This window comes from Impatiens glandulifera, chromosome 8, assembly GCF_907164915.1.
Source record: "Impatiens glandulifera chromosome 8, dImpGla2.1, whole genome shotgun sequence".
NCBI lineage: Eukaryota > Viridiplantae > Streptophyta > Magnoliopsida > Ericales > Balsaminaceae > Impatiens > Impatiens glandulifera.
In genome coordinates, this window is record NC_061869.1 from 24,956,975 (window position 1) to 24,974,298 (window position 17,324).

General features: G+C 33.4%; 1 protein-coding gene across 1 annotated transcript; it reads left to right on the forward strand.

Moving 5' to 3' along the window:
- Positions 1-1,759: 1,759 nt before the first annotated feature.
- Positions 1,760-5,719, forward strand: LOC124913210 (8-hydroxygeraniol dehydrogenase-like). Its single transcript, XM_047453809.1, has 2 exons — positions 1,760-2,141; positions 5,580-5,719. Exons 1-2 carry the CDS (start codon positions 1,760-1,762, stop codon positions 5,717-5,719), a joined length of 522 nt encoding a protein of 173 aa, XP_047309765.1.
- The last annotated feature ends 11,605 nt before the right edge of the window (positions 5,720-17,324 follow it).

The window sequence follows — 17,324 nt, forward strand, 5'->3', positions numbered from 1 at the left end:
CCTTAGTGAATATTCTTCTCGCGGTTTCGAGAGGAATGGGTGACGTAGGAGTTTCATCTCCGAACATCCATAAAAACTTGTCTTGTTATTTACTTTCTGTCGGCTTTACATACTAACCGACCCTGCTTAAACCGACTTACTGAATCCCAAAAACTGACCCAGCAAACTCCAAACCGACCCTATCCAAATCCGGTTCTATTCATCCTGCGTGTGTGCTGCTTCAACCTGAAACAAACCACTTCCGCACTTGAACTAGGTTCAAGTGTTTGTGACAGTTTGTGTAGTATTGAAACCCTGGTGTTAATCTTTAACCGGATTAAACACCAACCATTGAGTGAAGGCGCTAACCGGCCAGACCCCGGTTCCCCAGCCGTGTCTTTTCATTTCTGTCATCTTCACATTCTTCATCTTGAGCTTCAAACCTAAGTAAACAATTCCGTCTTGCAGCTGTTTCAAGTGTTTACAAGGGTTTGCGTAGAATAGAAAGCGAATTAAATCTCTAACAAGATTTCTTTCAAACAATTTTTCATAAGCCTCCATCAATAGCCAGACCCTCGTCTCTATCGATTAAGCCGATCCTATCAATATTTTTTTATTTTAATATATTATTCGTGATTTATTTAGAATTTTGAACATTGAATACATATTATAATTATTTTTTATTAAATTTTATTTATTTTTGTATCCGTATGAATTGTACGAGAATCTTGCTAGTTCGATTAATGATGTTTGACCATTACACTCGATAACACGCTATATTAATAAAATAAATAATTTTTTAAAATAGAATTTTTTAAAAAATTATTTAATTTTTTATAATAATTAGTTAATCTATTTATATTTATAAAATAAATAATTGAAAAAAAATAAATCTCATTTAAACATATATACATTATAAATTATTAAAAATGATTTAAGATGAATGAACCATTCAAAATTTGGTAAATATAGTCTCTTAACCAATAGAGTTATTAAACTTTCCTATCAGATCATTCCTCTATTAATTATTTAAATATAATTTATCATTTATTTATGACCTATGGGAAAACATCTTTGGGTTGGAAAAATTGACGAAATGACCCTAAAAATCCTTTATATGTATATGTGGTCACCACATAGTTTTTATTGCTCTAGTGACCACTTTATTTTTTTTGATGAAAATACCCTAATCGCGTAACGCGAAGGGGAAAAGTGTGAAAAGTTCAAACTACCTTTACTATTTAATATAACTTGAGCATCTTTTTTTTATTCCTCTTCTTCTCCTTCTCTCTCTTCCCGCTCTTCTCCTCCTTCTCTCTCTTCCCGCTCTTCTCCTCCTTCTCTCAAACCCTAAACGGCGGCGGCGATCTCCGACGACGAACACCACAATGAGCACGACGAGCACGAGCAGTATGGCAACTGGTACGTTTGTTGTTTATTATTTATTTAAATGAATGTGACATCCAGTTCTGATTCTGATTCGATTCTGAATCACCACCACCATGATGCTCTAATTTAGTTCTGTATCGCAAAAGGTCTTCCCGTTTCGCGAAAGCCTTCCCGTTACGCCAAGGTCTTTCCGTTACGCAAAGGCCTTCTCGTTACGTAAAAGTCATCCCGTTACGTGAAGGCATTCCCGTTATGCGAAGGGCCTTCCAGTTTCACGAAGGACCTTCCCTTTGCACATATTTAATGAATAATTGCATGGATTTCAATAATATTATTTATCCATTCATGTTTTATATTGCAGCTGAAGTATTCTGGACGATATTCAGACATAATGGTATCAGACGAACATTTCATTGTTAAAATACATGACAATCTTTCTCTTGATGCGGTTGTTCCTCTTTTCTATGCTGGAATTACAACTTATAGTCCTTTAAGGTACATTGGTTTGGATAATTCAGGAACCAATTTAGGTATGGTGGGTCTTAGTGGGTTAGGTCATTATGCGGTTAAGTTTGCCAAGGCTTTTGGTGCTAATGTGACTTTTATTAATACTTCGATTAGCAAGAAGAATGAGGCGATTAAAAGGCTCGGTGCTGATTCGTTCTTGATTAATAGTGATCCTGATCAGATGAAGAGTCATGAAAAAAATTTCATTGATTTAAGGATGATGGGGAATGAATTAATAAATGTGTATGTTGATGTGTTCTTATTATGTATGTTGTTTATGTATGTTCTTATTATGTGTGTTATTGGTAGTTTGGATTTGTTCAACTTTTGGGTAGGGAAAGGAAACTTACTATGTAGTAATTAATTAAAACATGTATTATAATAATATCTCAACTTATAATATCCCAAAGTTGTTCATATTTTGATAAAGTATACTAATGATAAGGTATACTACCAATACAATAACACATTTTTGTCTAACAATTGAAATTAATCAAATAGAAGAAGGGATAAGTGAGACACAAGTGACACAGTGAGCAATTAATTTACAAGTGATAAGTTTGTGTTCTTTCTCTAAGCCTAAGTGCTAAAGTTGAAGTGTGTATTTACAATTTCGGTGTAAATTGTAAGGGTGTTATCGAGCAGGAAATAAGTCTCGATCGGATTGTATTTGTATTCCTTAGTGAATATCCTTCTCGCAGTTTCGAGAGGAAGGGGTGACGTAGGAGTTTTATCTCCGAACATCCATAAAATCTGTCTTGTTACTTACTTTCTGCTGGTTCTATATTCTAACCGACCTGTACTAACCTACCTACACCGCTCTAACCGACTCTACACTACCTAAACCGAATTACCAGGTTACAAAAACCGACCCATCAATTTCCAAACCTATCCTATTGAAAACTGGTTTTGCCTATCTTGTGAGTGTGCTGCTTCAATCTTAAACAAACCTCTTCCGCGCTTGAACCTGGTTCAAGGGTTTGTGACAGTTTGTGTAGTATTGAAACCCCGGTGTTAATCTCTAACCGGATTAATCACCACCCTTTGAGTGAGACGCGCAAACCGGCCCAACCCCGGTCCCCTAGCCGCGACCTAGATCCTAACAAGAACATATATTTGTATATATAAATCTAAAACTTTTATGTGTAATGGATGGTCTGATCACAAATACATAGTTATATATATATATCAATCAATGAATCAATCAATTGATAGACACTTTGCCCAACAGAACCATGGAGCTATTCTTTCTGGCAATCCATAATAAAGTTCAAGTTCATCTCTTCTTCTTCTTCTTGATAAGTTTTTTTCTTGATCATGATGATGATCATCATCATATTCATGATCAACAGCACTACTCCTCTTTCTTCCCTGGTTCCCGAGACTGGTTACATCTGTTTATAACCAACACAACAAGTGGCTCAGTGGCTACCAATGCATTGCTTCCATCAATGTCGTAAATGTCACGAACACCTTTTCTATCACAAAAATATACAAATTCTAATTGTATTTATTATTTTGGTGTCATATCTTTCTAGATTCATTGATTTAATGTTGATAAAATGATAGCTAAATAGATTTATATAAACACCATGTCAATAAGAACATATATCAAAGCATAATAATCATTAATAGTTCGTATTTAATAACAAAACACTATTTTTTTAATATGCAGGCAACAAACACTATAGGCAAAAAATGGATTTTTTGTCCCAATCAATTATCTAGTAAAGATAATGTATTATTCTCTCTATTGACCATGTCTATATTATGTAAGTTTTGAATGTAATGACCATGATATTATTGTTTTACATAGTTTTTGATGGTGCAATTTTCTCGCACTTGTGGTGTAAGGGTGTCTATGAGGTGGAGAGATGATGTTACTCATGTTATAGCTTACACTAATGCTAATAGTGCATGCGGTCGAATTCTAAAAGTATTGAAAGCAATATTGAATGGGAGATGGGTTCTTACAATTGATTGTGAGTCTCTCTTAACACGATCTGTTTCATAAATATGTTCTATTAAATTAAAATTAAAACTGTTTTTTTGTAGGGATAAAATCATCAATGAAAGCCAAAAGTTATGTTGATTAGGAACCGTATGAGGTTAATCTAGATAATCATGGGGCCCATGGTGGTCCTAGAGATGGAAAACTTCGGTCTTAGAACAATATAAGTTTTATTTGATTCCTCTTCCATGACATGTGTACTTTGATTATGATTTGAAAACTAAAATTGTTGTGTTTTTTAGCTGTCGAAACTATTCGACAATTACACTTTCATTTTTACAAGGGAATTCATCTCATCTTATAAACAAGATCTTATAGGGTTGGTAATTGTTGGAGGAGGTAGCACTAAAAAAATGGAAAAACCATTTGTTGAGCTAAGTGACGACAAAACTATAATAGTATACATGGAGATAGATAGAACGATGAATCAACCAAGGACTTTAGAAATGGTTTTTGATGTTTTTCCGACAATTAGTTATTTGAAACAGCGGCTGCTATGTCATCATTATTGGATGAACATGTTGTTTCTCACAACTAGTTGCTTGAATCTAGTGTTGCATGTGAATTGTAGCCTATGCTTACTTAATTTATCCTTGTTTAGACTTTTGTTAACAATATTGAATATTATGTTTTATCATCATTAATATGTAATATACGTCTTACATAGTATATTCTTCTATTTATGGTTTTTTGGTTATTACCATTCGCGTTAGTTATTGTCATGTGCGTTAGTGGATGTAATGGAGAGTTATTACAATATGCATGAGTTGACTTCTTCTTTTTCATTTCTTTGAAGAACGGAATCCCCCAAATCCCATCATAGCTGCAACATCTGGGTCTATTTCCTTTGTTGTTTCCTCATCGGCCAACTTTTTTCATCTTCTTGTTAATATAATTGAGTTAATCGAGTTGATGATACACATATTACAACATAACTCACGCATATTACAATATACGTGAGTTATGTTGTAATATGCGTTAGTTGATGATACACGTGAGTTGTAGATACACCATACTACAACATAATTCACGAATATTATAATAGGCATGAGTTATGTTGTAATATGCGTGAGTTGTAGATACACATATTACAATATAACTCACGCATATTATAATATACGTGAGTTATGTTGTAATATGTGTGAGTTGATGATACACCATACTATAACATAACTCACGCATATTACAATATATGTGAGTTATGTTGTAATATGCGCGAGTTGATGATACACCGTACTACAACATAACTCACGCATATTACAATATACGTGAGTTATGTTGTAATATGCGTGAGTTGATGATACACATATTACAACATAACTCATGATACGTGAGTTGTAGATACATCATACTACAACATAACTCATGAATATTATAATATGCGTGAGTCACTATTTGTTTATCAAGAAAACATTATCTCATTAACCACTGAAAGGAAAAATAATAACACTGTAATAATATGCTTATCATCCACAGAAAGGCTTTCACCAAACTAAGAACCACTGTTTGAAGTAAACTTAGAGCATTATGTTTCATAGAATACAATTATTCATACAACATTATCTTAGGGAAATGCCACACATGAAAATAGAATTATTCAACATGTTGTTGAGATGATGGTGCTGCTGAGATGATGACTGATACTGCTGCAGAGATGATGAATGATGATGTTGCTGAGATGATGCTCTTGCAGTAGATGGTGTAGACATCACTAATTTGCATGTGCCCTATTATGACCATGACCACCACATGATCTGCATTGTCTCTGGACCTTACGAGACTCGCCTTGGGATGACCTACGATTTGTTGTTGGCTGCCCTTTCTTCACCTTAACAGGTGGCTTTCGGCACGTGCGTTATTTGATAATTTTAGGAATATCTCACTCTTCTTCATCACCAACATGATAACAAGTCTCCGCATATGCATTCAACCACATTTGAGTTGAGTAATACCTGAAAAAGATAACGATTAAACATGTGAGAAATTGGTTAGATAGATTAAAGATAATGATTAAACATGTGAGCAATTGGTTAGATAGATTAAAAATAACGATTAAACATGTGAGCAATTCGTTAAACAGATTAAAGATAACGATTAAACATGTGAGCAATTGGTTTGATAGATTAAAGATAACGATTAAACATGCGAGCAATTTTTACATTGAGTAGGAATCATATGGATCCAATTTTCGGGTACGGGCATTAGTCAGGGCATGATTACAAGGAAGACCAGATACATCAAATACCATACAACTACAAGTCATTCTGTGTAAGTCAAGTTTAAAATGAGATTCACCTTCATGCACATAAAACTCGAATCGGTTAAGTGGATTGACGTTATACATTCTGGCCTTCTCAGCTTGCTCACGTAAGAACTTTTCATAATATTGAGATAAACATTCTTTGTGATTGTCTTATTTTTCTCTTCTATTATGAAATCATTCATGTATTGTGAATCTTAAATAGTCAAATAAGGTTATTATGGGATACTTTCTAGCTTCCATACTCTAACTATTAAAGCTCTCAGCGTAATTACTTAGCATTTGATTTTATTGTTTACCATGGAAAAAGGCACGACTCCATCTCTCCAATAGACAGCTATACGAGGGTCCTTAATCATGATCTTGTCAAAATACTGATTAAACATTGAGACGGTGTATGCACGAGAAGCCAATTCAAACTCTACATGGAGTGATTAGTTTTAAATTTTCCCATTATATTCATCTTAATGTGGTATGTGCATGCACCGTGATATGCTTCTAGAAAAACTAAGAACAATGCATTGGTAATACTTGGGTGTACATCGGATACGAAGACGAGATCCATGACTGATCCAATTGACACTCTTAGTTGTCGCATGAAATATGTCCAGGAGTTATTATTCTCTAAATCAACGACGCCAAAAACAACAGGATATAGTTTCTCATTTGCATCCAATGTTATAGCCACCAATAGTTGACCTCCAACTTTGTGCTTAAGAAAACTGGCATCGACGCACAATATAATATGACAATTGGTTCTGAAATCCCTAATTGAGAGGCCTAAGGACATAAACATATACATGAAATGGTCGTGCTCATCTATCTAGATGTCTGTTATGGTACCCAGATTATTCATCTTCAACATGTACAGGTATGATGGAAATTGACCATATGAACCCTCTACAATTCCTCGCACCTCCATTAGGGCCTTTACCCTGGACCTCCAAGCCTTATTATAAATCATTTTTATTATATAACTTCTCTGCACGTATTCCATTATTTTTTTAGTAATGTGATCATGATGATGGTCAATGTACTTTCTCTTCATGCATTCTCCAATAACACATGATGGTACTTGCCTTTCATTCTCTCTCCTCGTCACAATTGAACATGTATGATCTTTTACAAATTTCCAAATATCAAAAATTTCCGAGGATTTTCCTTTCACGGCACGCAATCTCCACTTGTAATTCTGATCCAAACATTTCACCGACCAAATTTTTTTTAGACTTCTTCACTTTGAATTCAAAATGATTAGCCATTGCATATTTATGTAACCTTAGTTGAAGTTATTTTTTATTCTCAAACAATTAACTGACTTCGATTTCGCAAGTTAATGCCTCAGGTATCGGGTTTTCACTACTTGGTATGTTACTAGCAACCCAATCACTACATCTTGGTCGGGTCCTAGGAACCCAAGCATTACTTGGATTGGTACTAGCAACCCAAGTACTACTTGGTTGGGTAATAGTAACATAATCATCAACCCCTCATTCAGACGCATACATGGTTCTTTTTCAATGTCATTTTGAGTTTCAAAGACAACCTCCTACTACTGAAACTTTGGGAATACGTCAGAATCATTACTTTCTGCAATCACTACACTTTCTTGAGTTGGATTTCTAGGTAGTGAATTCTCTACTAAAGATACACACAGTACAGTGCGATGGTAAAGTGATATCGATGTTTCAATTAAAAAGAAGTTCACATCCATATCTTGTTTAATATCAGTTATATAGGAAAATTTGTCATTCATACCCAGAGTATTATACTTGGTTTGAATCAATAAATCTTATCTAGATTTATCAAAATTAGTAGTAGAATAGATCATATCAACTAATTCGGCATATGCAGAATTTAGGGGAATATTCAAATCTCTAGTTGACTTTGGAACAAAATGAGTAAGACCATCCGTAATTTTTCACTCTCCATCAAAGTAAAGAATTACTTGAGCTCCAATTGAAAACAATTCAACAATAAATATACCCGTATTGTAATGTTATTTTGTTGCTTCACTCACGATTTTTACTTACTTCGGTTGTTGCTTTTTGAAGATGGCGTGAACCATAACCGATGAGGAGTTTGCTGCTAAAGTTTCATGGAAATTCAATGCAGCAACTTTTCCAGACATTTACAGCAATAGATCTAATGGATAGGAGTCCCTTATCCAATAGGTCCATTTAAGCAAACTTGTGGGCAATTCTTGGCACATTGTATTTCCATGAAACCTAGTAGCAAATTCCTCCTCAGTGAGTATTACGCATGAGTGAGAACAATATGCATGAGTGAGCAAAATACGTGTGAGTCACATCTGTATTTGTTCATATAACATAGTATTCATTCACATTCAGGAGTTATCGAATCACTAACTAAGAATATAACCTAACTATACTATACTATAACCAACCTAGTGTTCATAATCACTAACTAGAAAATCATCAAATCAATTAACATAAAATAAACATACCCATCTTGAGAACGCAGAGTAGTGGGTATTCAAACGAAGAGGTTATGGTCATGGTCTTCATTTGTTGGTTGTGGTTTTGGTCTTCAGCTTCTACTACTTATCGAATCACTAACTAAGTGGGATAGGGTTTCCTGGGTTGGAGAGTAGAGTCGGGTAGAGAGAGAGGGGAAGCCGTGAATGGAAAGGTTTTTTTTAAAATTATGACAAATTAAGTTTATATACAATGAAAGACGCGAATTACCACTATCGCATTTCATGTAAAACGCGTGAGTTCATAATCGTGTTTTACATGAAACGAGATTGTGATAAAATGTGTATCCAGAAAATACGCGATTTACCACAATCGCGATACATCTAAAACGCACGAGTTCATAAGATGAAACGCGATAGTGGTAAATCGCGTATAATGAATTTACGTGAATTACCACAATCGCGATTCATCTAAAACGCATTTATGAACTTACGCGTTTTAGATTAATCACGATTTTGGTAATTCGGGTTCATTAGCGGTAAGTGGACGCGAAAAGGGCAAGACGGATATTTCGCAGGACGAAAAGACCCTTTTTACAAAATTTATCAAGCGTAGTCATTTTGTCAAATTTTCCTATATACCTAATCTATATATATAATGATGCTTAATTTTTAAAGTGTCCGGATTGTCGGGTCGAGAGCTGTGGTTAATTTGGATACTTGGGTCAGATTGTGGGTTGACCCGTTTTTAAATTTAAAACGGTTAAAAATAAGATTAAAAATGCTAGAGGTATGTTTCGAACTTGCAACCTAACAAAACAAGTACAACTCTTTAACCAACTAGGCTACAAAGACTTTATATTTTAAATTCAACACCAAATTTGATAAACGCGGGACGTTTTAATATTAATATAAGTTCAACTTTTTAACTAAGTAATCTATATATATAATGATGCTTAATTTTTAAAGTGTCTGGATTGCCGGGTCGAGAGCTGTGGTTAATTTGGATACTTGGGTCGGATTGGGGGTTGACCCGTTTTTAAATTTAAAACGGTTAAAAATAAAATTAAAAATGTTAGAGGTATGTTTCGAACTTGCAACCTAACAAAACAAGTACGACTCTTTAACCAACTAGGCTACAAAGACTTTATATTTTAAATTCAACACCAAATTTGATAAACGCGGGACGTTTTAATATTAATATAAGTTCAACTTTTTAACTAACTAATATATAATGATTTTGAGTAAATGAATACTTGGTTCGGATTGTAGGTTGACCCACCCATAAACTTAAAACGGTTAAAAATAAAATTAAAAATGTTATCTGTAATTTTTTTCACGATTTTTTATATTATTACTCGTGCAAATGCACGGACTAAATGCTAGTTTATATAATATATTATGTTTCAAAATTTAATATATCATATAAGTTAGGTATAATAATATTAATTTATTATTATTTTTATTAGTCAATTTTTAATTATTTTGTATTAATTATTTTTTCAGTTATATAAAAAAAATTAGAGATACAGATAGACAAAATTAACATTGTTAACAACTATTATTGATAGTTTACATTAAATGAGTTTTACAATTTTTCTTTCAAAAAAAATAATAATGGTCAATAATTTTGTGAATAATTATTTTTTGATAAAAAGATTTAAGAGGTATTGATATATATAAATAAAATAAAAAAATAATAATTTAAATAAAAAATATTTTAGTATTTCGATTAAAAAATTATTGATATGATTGTTGAAAAGTAATTGATTAAAAAATTAATCTTAGTTTATTTTAAAAACTCAAACCAAACAAAGCCTCATCTCATCTTCTTTTCAGTCTCCTCCCTCGTAGTAGACTAGTAGTAAAAATCACCCACCACACATCTACTTTGATCCATGATTCCTTTCCATAATCATGTACATTCATTTTGATTAATAATTACTACCATAAAATTAATGCAATCACTTACTCCACAAACCACGAATATCGAACGGTGATTCCTGATAACAAGATCTTACAGATTTCAGAGCACTGGGTCTTTGTAAAGTGTAGGTATCTATAGTCTGACTAAGTTCAATTCTCCAAGGTAAGGTCCCCTCATTATCTCATTACTTGGAGTTGTCTTTCTTAATTTCGTCTCATTTACACTCATTTTCCTCCTTTATCTTTTTTTTTTCTTTTACCATGTCTTTGATTGAAGATTATAATCATGATATGAAAATCCTATTTAAAATCTTGACTAGAAAAACAATTCGTAAACAATCTGTACAAAACATCTTAGGAGGTCGATGGCGCCCCCAAGAGCTTGCAATGGTGGTAAAGCTCACGGACGACATCTTTGAAATGAAGTTTGCACATCCTTCCAATAAGGAAATGGTTCTCAAATATTCGCCGTGGAAATGGTTCTCAAATATTCGCCTTGGACGGTTGAAGGCATTCTCATGTTGGCAAAGGAATGGCCCAATGATGTATTGCTTGATGAAGTTGACTTTACATTCACCCCAGGAATATTCACATCCTAAATTTCCCCCATAGCCTGAAAAATCACTCAAGCATACAAAACTTGGCCTAATAACAAATCAATACAATCTCTTGATCAATTTATCAAATATTGAGTTTTTACTAACACCACACTACCACTTCCCAGAGACTTCTTCCTTACTAGAAAAAATCTATAAAATCATTGGTTCCAACTCACATCCTTACTAGAAAAAATCTATAAAATTGTTGGTTCCATCTCACATATGAACGACTATGCAATCTTAGTTTCTCTGTTTTTATTGTAGTTGGTTAGGATCATTATTCTATTTGAAGATGTCATTGATTAAGAGAATCTCCCGTCAATAAAAAAATGTAACTGCTGTCAATTAGGAAATAATTACCCCTTGTCAATAAATTGTGTAACTTTTTCCAATCAGGAAATAATTATTCCAAAAATCCATAATTCAAACAACCTAGTTAACTCGCTAATGAATGTATCATCGAGCATAACTATGGTCAATAAAGAAATAATAAATACATGTCCAATTAATTCACCAGTAAATGCATCTACCTTCCCAATTCCAAAGTTGGTACATGCCATTAATTGCGTTAATAAACTCTCCTCCTAATGATCCCTCCACATACCAAGTCAATTTCTTTAAGCAACTCACTTCTTTCTTAACATCCAACTCCCTTATCTTATCTCGTCTGAGTCGTCTCAATCTCCATAAGTTATCTCTCATACTAGACCCACTACTCACAATACCAACATTCACCTTAACACTCCATATTCCCTACAAATTTACCCAAACATTTCCTCTACTGAGTTACCCAAAGTTAGTTTGAGAAAATATATCTCTCCTCTCCATCCTCCAATCCTACTTCCGTATATGGTCGAAGAACCACAAACCCTACATTTGTAACACAAGATCTTGTAAAAACACATGAGCATAAAAATCATAATATTACTAATATCTCACTTTCGAATCTCATTGTCAACTTCCAAGAGATCATCTCACTAAAAAAGACCAGATAAGAATCATCCTCAAAGGAACAATATTCACAAAGCAAATGACAACATCGAGAGAATGTTACTCCACGAATCTGCACTAGTAAAAGAAGGCCCTACACCGATCAATACTAACCTGTTACCAATCGGTATAAGTCAATACCGATTGGTTTTATTCTAATCGGTCGACAGAACCTCTCTCGGTGTTACCTTATTAGGTAATGTCGATTGGTTAATAACTAATCAGTGATTCTCCATAAGCCTGTACCGATTCATTGATTGACTAATCGGTATAACCTTATGGAGAAGCACCGATTAGTTGAATGACCAATCAATATTTTTCCACAAGGCTGTACTAATTGGTCAATCAACCAATCGGTGCTTCTCTACAAGACTGTACCGATTGGTCAATCAACCAATTGGTACAGGCTTGTGGAGAAGCACTAATTGGTTGATTAACAAATCAGCAATACCTATATAATTAATAATTTAAATTTAAATAATATTATAATACCTAATATAAAACCGAAAATTACAATACCATAAACCAAACCCTGAATTGAACCAAAATCATAACCAATGTTCTTAAACAAACACATAATCAAAGTATTACACCAACATGACCCAAAATCATAACAAAAGAAGTTCTTAAACAAACACATAATCAAAGTACTACACCAACATTTAAATTGAACCAAATCATAATAAAAGTTCTTATTTAATTCACGTCTTCCCCAGAATTATCGTCGTCTTGTTGTTGGGGCTGCACGGGTGGAATTGTTGTGGATGTCCCTTGACCCGATGATTGATCGCCAATATTAGTGAATTGTGCAAACAATATAGGATCTATTGATGCACCTCTAAACATAAACTATGACATAAGACACATCATCTCGGCTCTCTCCACCCTCATCCTCTTTTCCATATCAGCCATCAACCTGTTTTCCATCTCGACACTCTCGGCCCTCTCAGCGGCTCTCATCGTCTTTTGCATATCATCGAGTCTTCTTTGCATTGTCACATTGTCCTGACGTAGTTGTTTTTTTGACTGTGTTGGTGCTCAAACTTGGGAAACTAAACTGATCCCATCCTAATAATTTTTTCCTTCTTTTGAGGGCCAAAAACTCCTTCAACTAAATCGACATTAGAAATATCGGGACATTCAGATCGCATATGTCTTAGTTAATCCTATAACAAAATATGTTAATACCAATAATATATAAAATGTAAAGTAAACATATTTTATACTTACCACTATCTCCTGTATGTGCGGATTAACAGTTTTATCTTTTTTGGTCCTAGTCGCCAAAAACAAATCTTCATAGCTTTAAGTTGATCCTTTTTGTACTTCCTAAGATTGTAAAGTTTGATTTTTATATATTTGAAAGCAAAGTTAAAAAATAAGTCTTTTCATTTCTCGTTGCAGCTGTGTAAATAATTTGCTAGCAAAGCAATGTGCATATTTTAATTTTTTTTTGTTTTCCATGCTGGTAGCACTTTGTTTATGAAATTAATATATATATATATATAATAATAGATTAAAAATTTATATTAATTACAAAATTTGAAAGAAGAAACCTAAAATTTATCGGTAAAATAATGATTTTCAAGCAGCCACTCCTAATCTTGTTAGATCATTTAGTTAGGCTTATCCCCCTTGATTGCTTCCACATTTCCATCGTGCTTCATTATCTTGTTGGCATTTATTTCGTACCTCCAATCCTCCCACCTCGTCATCATGTGTCTCAAGACGTATTCTGAATAACTCTCAATTTCATATGAATCAAATTTATCCTGAAATAAAACGATTTATAAGAAACAAATGATTAATTTCAAACAGAAATATATATTAAAAATGATTAACTTACAATGATGGGCTGCCACATCTTATCTAAGGTGGTGGGGGTGAGGTGGCGCAAATGGACTGTGTAGTGTAGAATAATATTATTCTCTCAAACAGTGGCCCCCAAATGTCGACTCCATAAGCCCTTATTTTTGTAACACGACTTCCTTTCAATTGGGTCGAAGGTGACCCACACTTTTTCTCCAACTGCCGTCAATTTGGTCAATTCAAGTTCTTGTTACTTCCTTGCCTTGTCTGGGAGTTGGAAGACTTTGTATTACCTTCATCAGTGGATGGTGTGGGCTCAACAAGATTTTGTACATCCTCATCAGTGGATGGTGTGGGCTCATCAAGATTTTACACATCCTTAGGGAGATCCTCCACTAGAGTATGCGATGAAGAGTCACCCGTATTTCTTTTTTTCTTCCGAAGGAAATTGAGTTATAACTACAAAAATCCTGGTTAAAAGCTCTTAGAAGTTTTCATTTATACCTGAAAGAAATATTTAAACATCAACATCTAAACAATACTAAATAATAGTAATATCATACATTTGGTTGTTTATGATTTGTCTTTGTTACAATATCCCAACCCGATTTATTACCAATGTTTTTGGCATAAAATACTTGTTTTTGCTTAGGTTGTCAATATAAACGTCTCATTTTGATATTGAGACTTCTGTTTACGATTTAGGATAACAAATTCCTATTTATCAATTTGAAGTTTTTAGCTCCGGAATGCACATCATACCAAATGCACTTAAATACGATAATTCGTTTACCATTAAGGTATTGTATTTCAATTATATCTATAAACACACCATAATAATTTCATGTTTTTGTGCCATGACAATCAATCACAAGTATCCCTCTATTCTGAATCTTCAATCCACGATCATATCTTCTAGTGGTGAATTTATATCCATTTACTTTACACCAAACAAAAGGTGACGCATATTGTGTGAGACCGGTTCCTAACGTTTGTAGGTCTATACTTCTTTTGCTTTCATCAAAAAGTTGTTGAACCTTTAAAATTTATAGATAACGATATTTAGAATCGTCTTAAGGAAATTGTCAAAGAAATTTCACAATAGTTAACTTACTCTATTTTTGAACCATTTGTTATATTCTTCATCACATCGATCACTTGAGCATTCTTGGATATACTCTCTACATATTCAAATTGAACACATAATCAATTTTTGATAACATTCATACATATAAAATAACTTGAGAACATTCATACCAATAAAATGGCTCCTCTTCTTCACAATTTTTAACACATATGAATGAGTCAATTCTTGGTCATCTAATTCTTAAATTTATGTTCTCCCTGATGATAATTCCTCAACAGATAAAAATATGGAAAGAGAACTCCGTGGTTGGGGTGACATGTGTACTGAGAAATCTTGAAAATACGTAGCACACAAGCCGATACTTTCATTTACCAGATAACTCTCACTAATTAATGCTTTAGGATGACATTTATTTCTAACATATTTTTTCAAAGTTCTCATATATTGTTATATCAGATACATCCATCTATATTGAACTGACTCTCCAATCAAAGAATCCATTGCTAAATGAACAGAAAAATGTATCATAATGTCAACAAATGTGGACATAAATATTTTTTCTAACTTGCACAGTGTTACAACAATATCATTTTGAAGTTGTTCCAAGTCAACTTTCAAGAATGATTTCGAACAGACATCTAAAAGAACTTTGAAAGGCCCGCAAGAGCTTAATATACCTCATCCTCAAGTAAACCACATGTCGCAAACGGAATAAGATACTTTAGTAAAATATGGTAATTGTGACTTTTTAATCCGAAAATCTTTAAATATTTTACATTTATACATCCTCCAATGTTCGAGCAAAACACTTCTGGCAGTTTAAGTCTTTTAAAAATTGACAACTTCAATTTTTTTTCATGAGGCAATGTATAAGGACCGACTAGATATTGAAGAATACCCCTCACAACAACTGTATGTAAATGATGACGTATATTCATGAGCTTCAAATCTTGACGTGCTTTTAAATTATTTTTGGTCTGTCCTTTTAGATCCATTATGGTTCCAAGAATGCTATCACATATATTTTTTTCAATATGCATCACGTCTAAATTATGTCTCGGTAATAAATCTTCCCAATAAGATAATTCAAAGAAAATACTAATCTTAATCCAATTGTCACCCCGACTTTGATGATTCACATTTTCCATTTTAGTGGAATCTCGGGTGAAAACTCTACCTTTTAAATTGCATACTTGTCTAAGAATCTCACGTCCTGATAATAATTGAGGCGCACTTCTCGATTTGATAGTGCCATCGAACAATTCCTTTTGTCTACGAAATTTATGATTGGATGGGATAAATCGTCGATAAAACATGTAACACTCTTTCTTACCATTTGTCAATCTCATTGATCAAGTGTTCTTATTACAAGATGGGCATGTCAATTTTCTCTTTGTACTCCATCCAGACAAGTTTACATAACCAAGATAGTCGTTTATTGTCCATATTAAACTAGCACACAATTTAAAGTTCTAAGAAGTTAAAACGTCATAAGTTTCCACATTAGTACTCCGTAACTCACTTAATTTGTCTATTAACAGCTATAAAAATACATCAATTGCATCGCCTGGACTCTATGGACTCGGAATTAACATGGATAGTATAAAATTAGAAGAGTTAATGCAAAGTATCATTGTAACATTATAAGAAATGAGGATCACAAGCCAAATGTTATACGATGTCTTTCCATTTGCAAACAGTTGAAATCCATCACTTGCGAGACCAAGTCTTACATTACGAGGCTTAATTGCAAAATCAGGATAATCTTCATCGAATGATTTCTATGCCAAAGAATCAGCGGGATGTTGTAAAACTTCATCATCAACCCTTGTATATTTGTGCCACGTCATTAAAGGAGTAGTTTTTGAACACATATATAATCTTGGCAATCTCAGTATTAGTGGGAAGTAATGTAACAACTTATTGGGGATAGTTTTTACATTCTCTTTCTTCTTAGGCTCTCACTTGCTTCTTCATTTTTCCATTGAGAAACTCCACACACTTTACAAGAATTCAAAATCTTGTCATCTTATTGATACAACATACAACTATTTTTACAAGCATCTATTTTTTCATAAGAAAGACAAACATTTGTAAGAAACTTCTTACAATGATAATTGAATCGGGAAGAATGAAATTCACCGGTAATATTTCTTCCTTTAACAATTTTAACATGTTAAATGAAGAATTTGTCCATTACCCAATAATTTTGAGGTGGAGTAATTTTAATAATGTTGATGCCTTTGAAATTATAGAGATTTCATATTACACTTCATTAGATTCATTTAAGAGTCTATAGAATTTTTTAGCATCCTCATTTGCCTCATCCT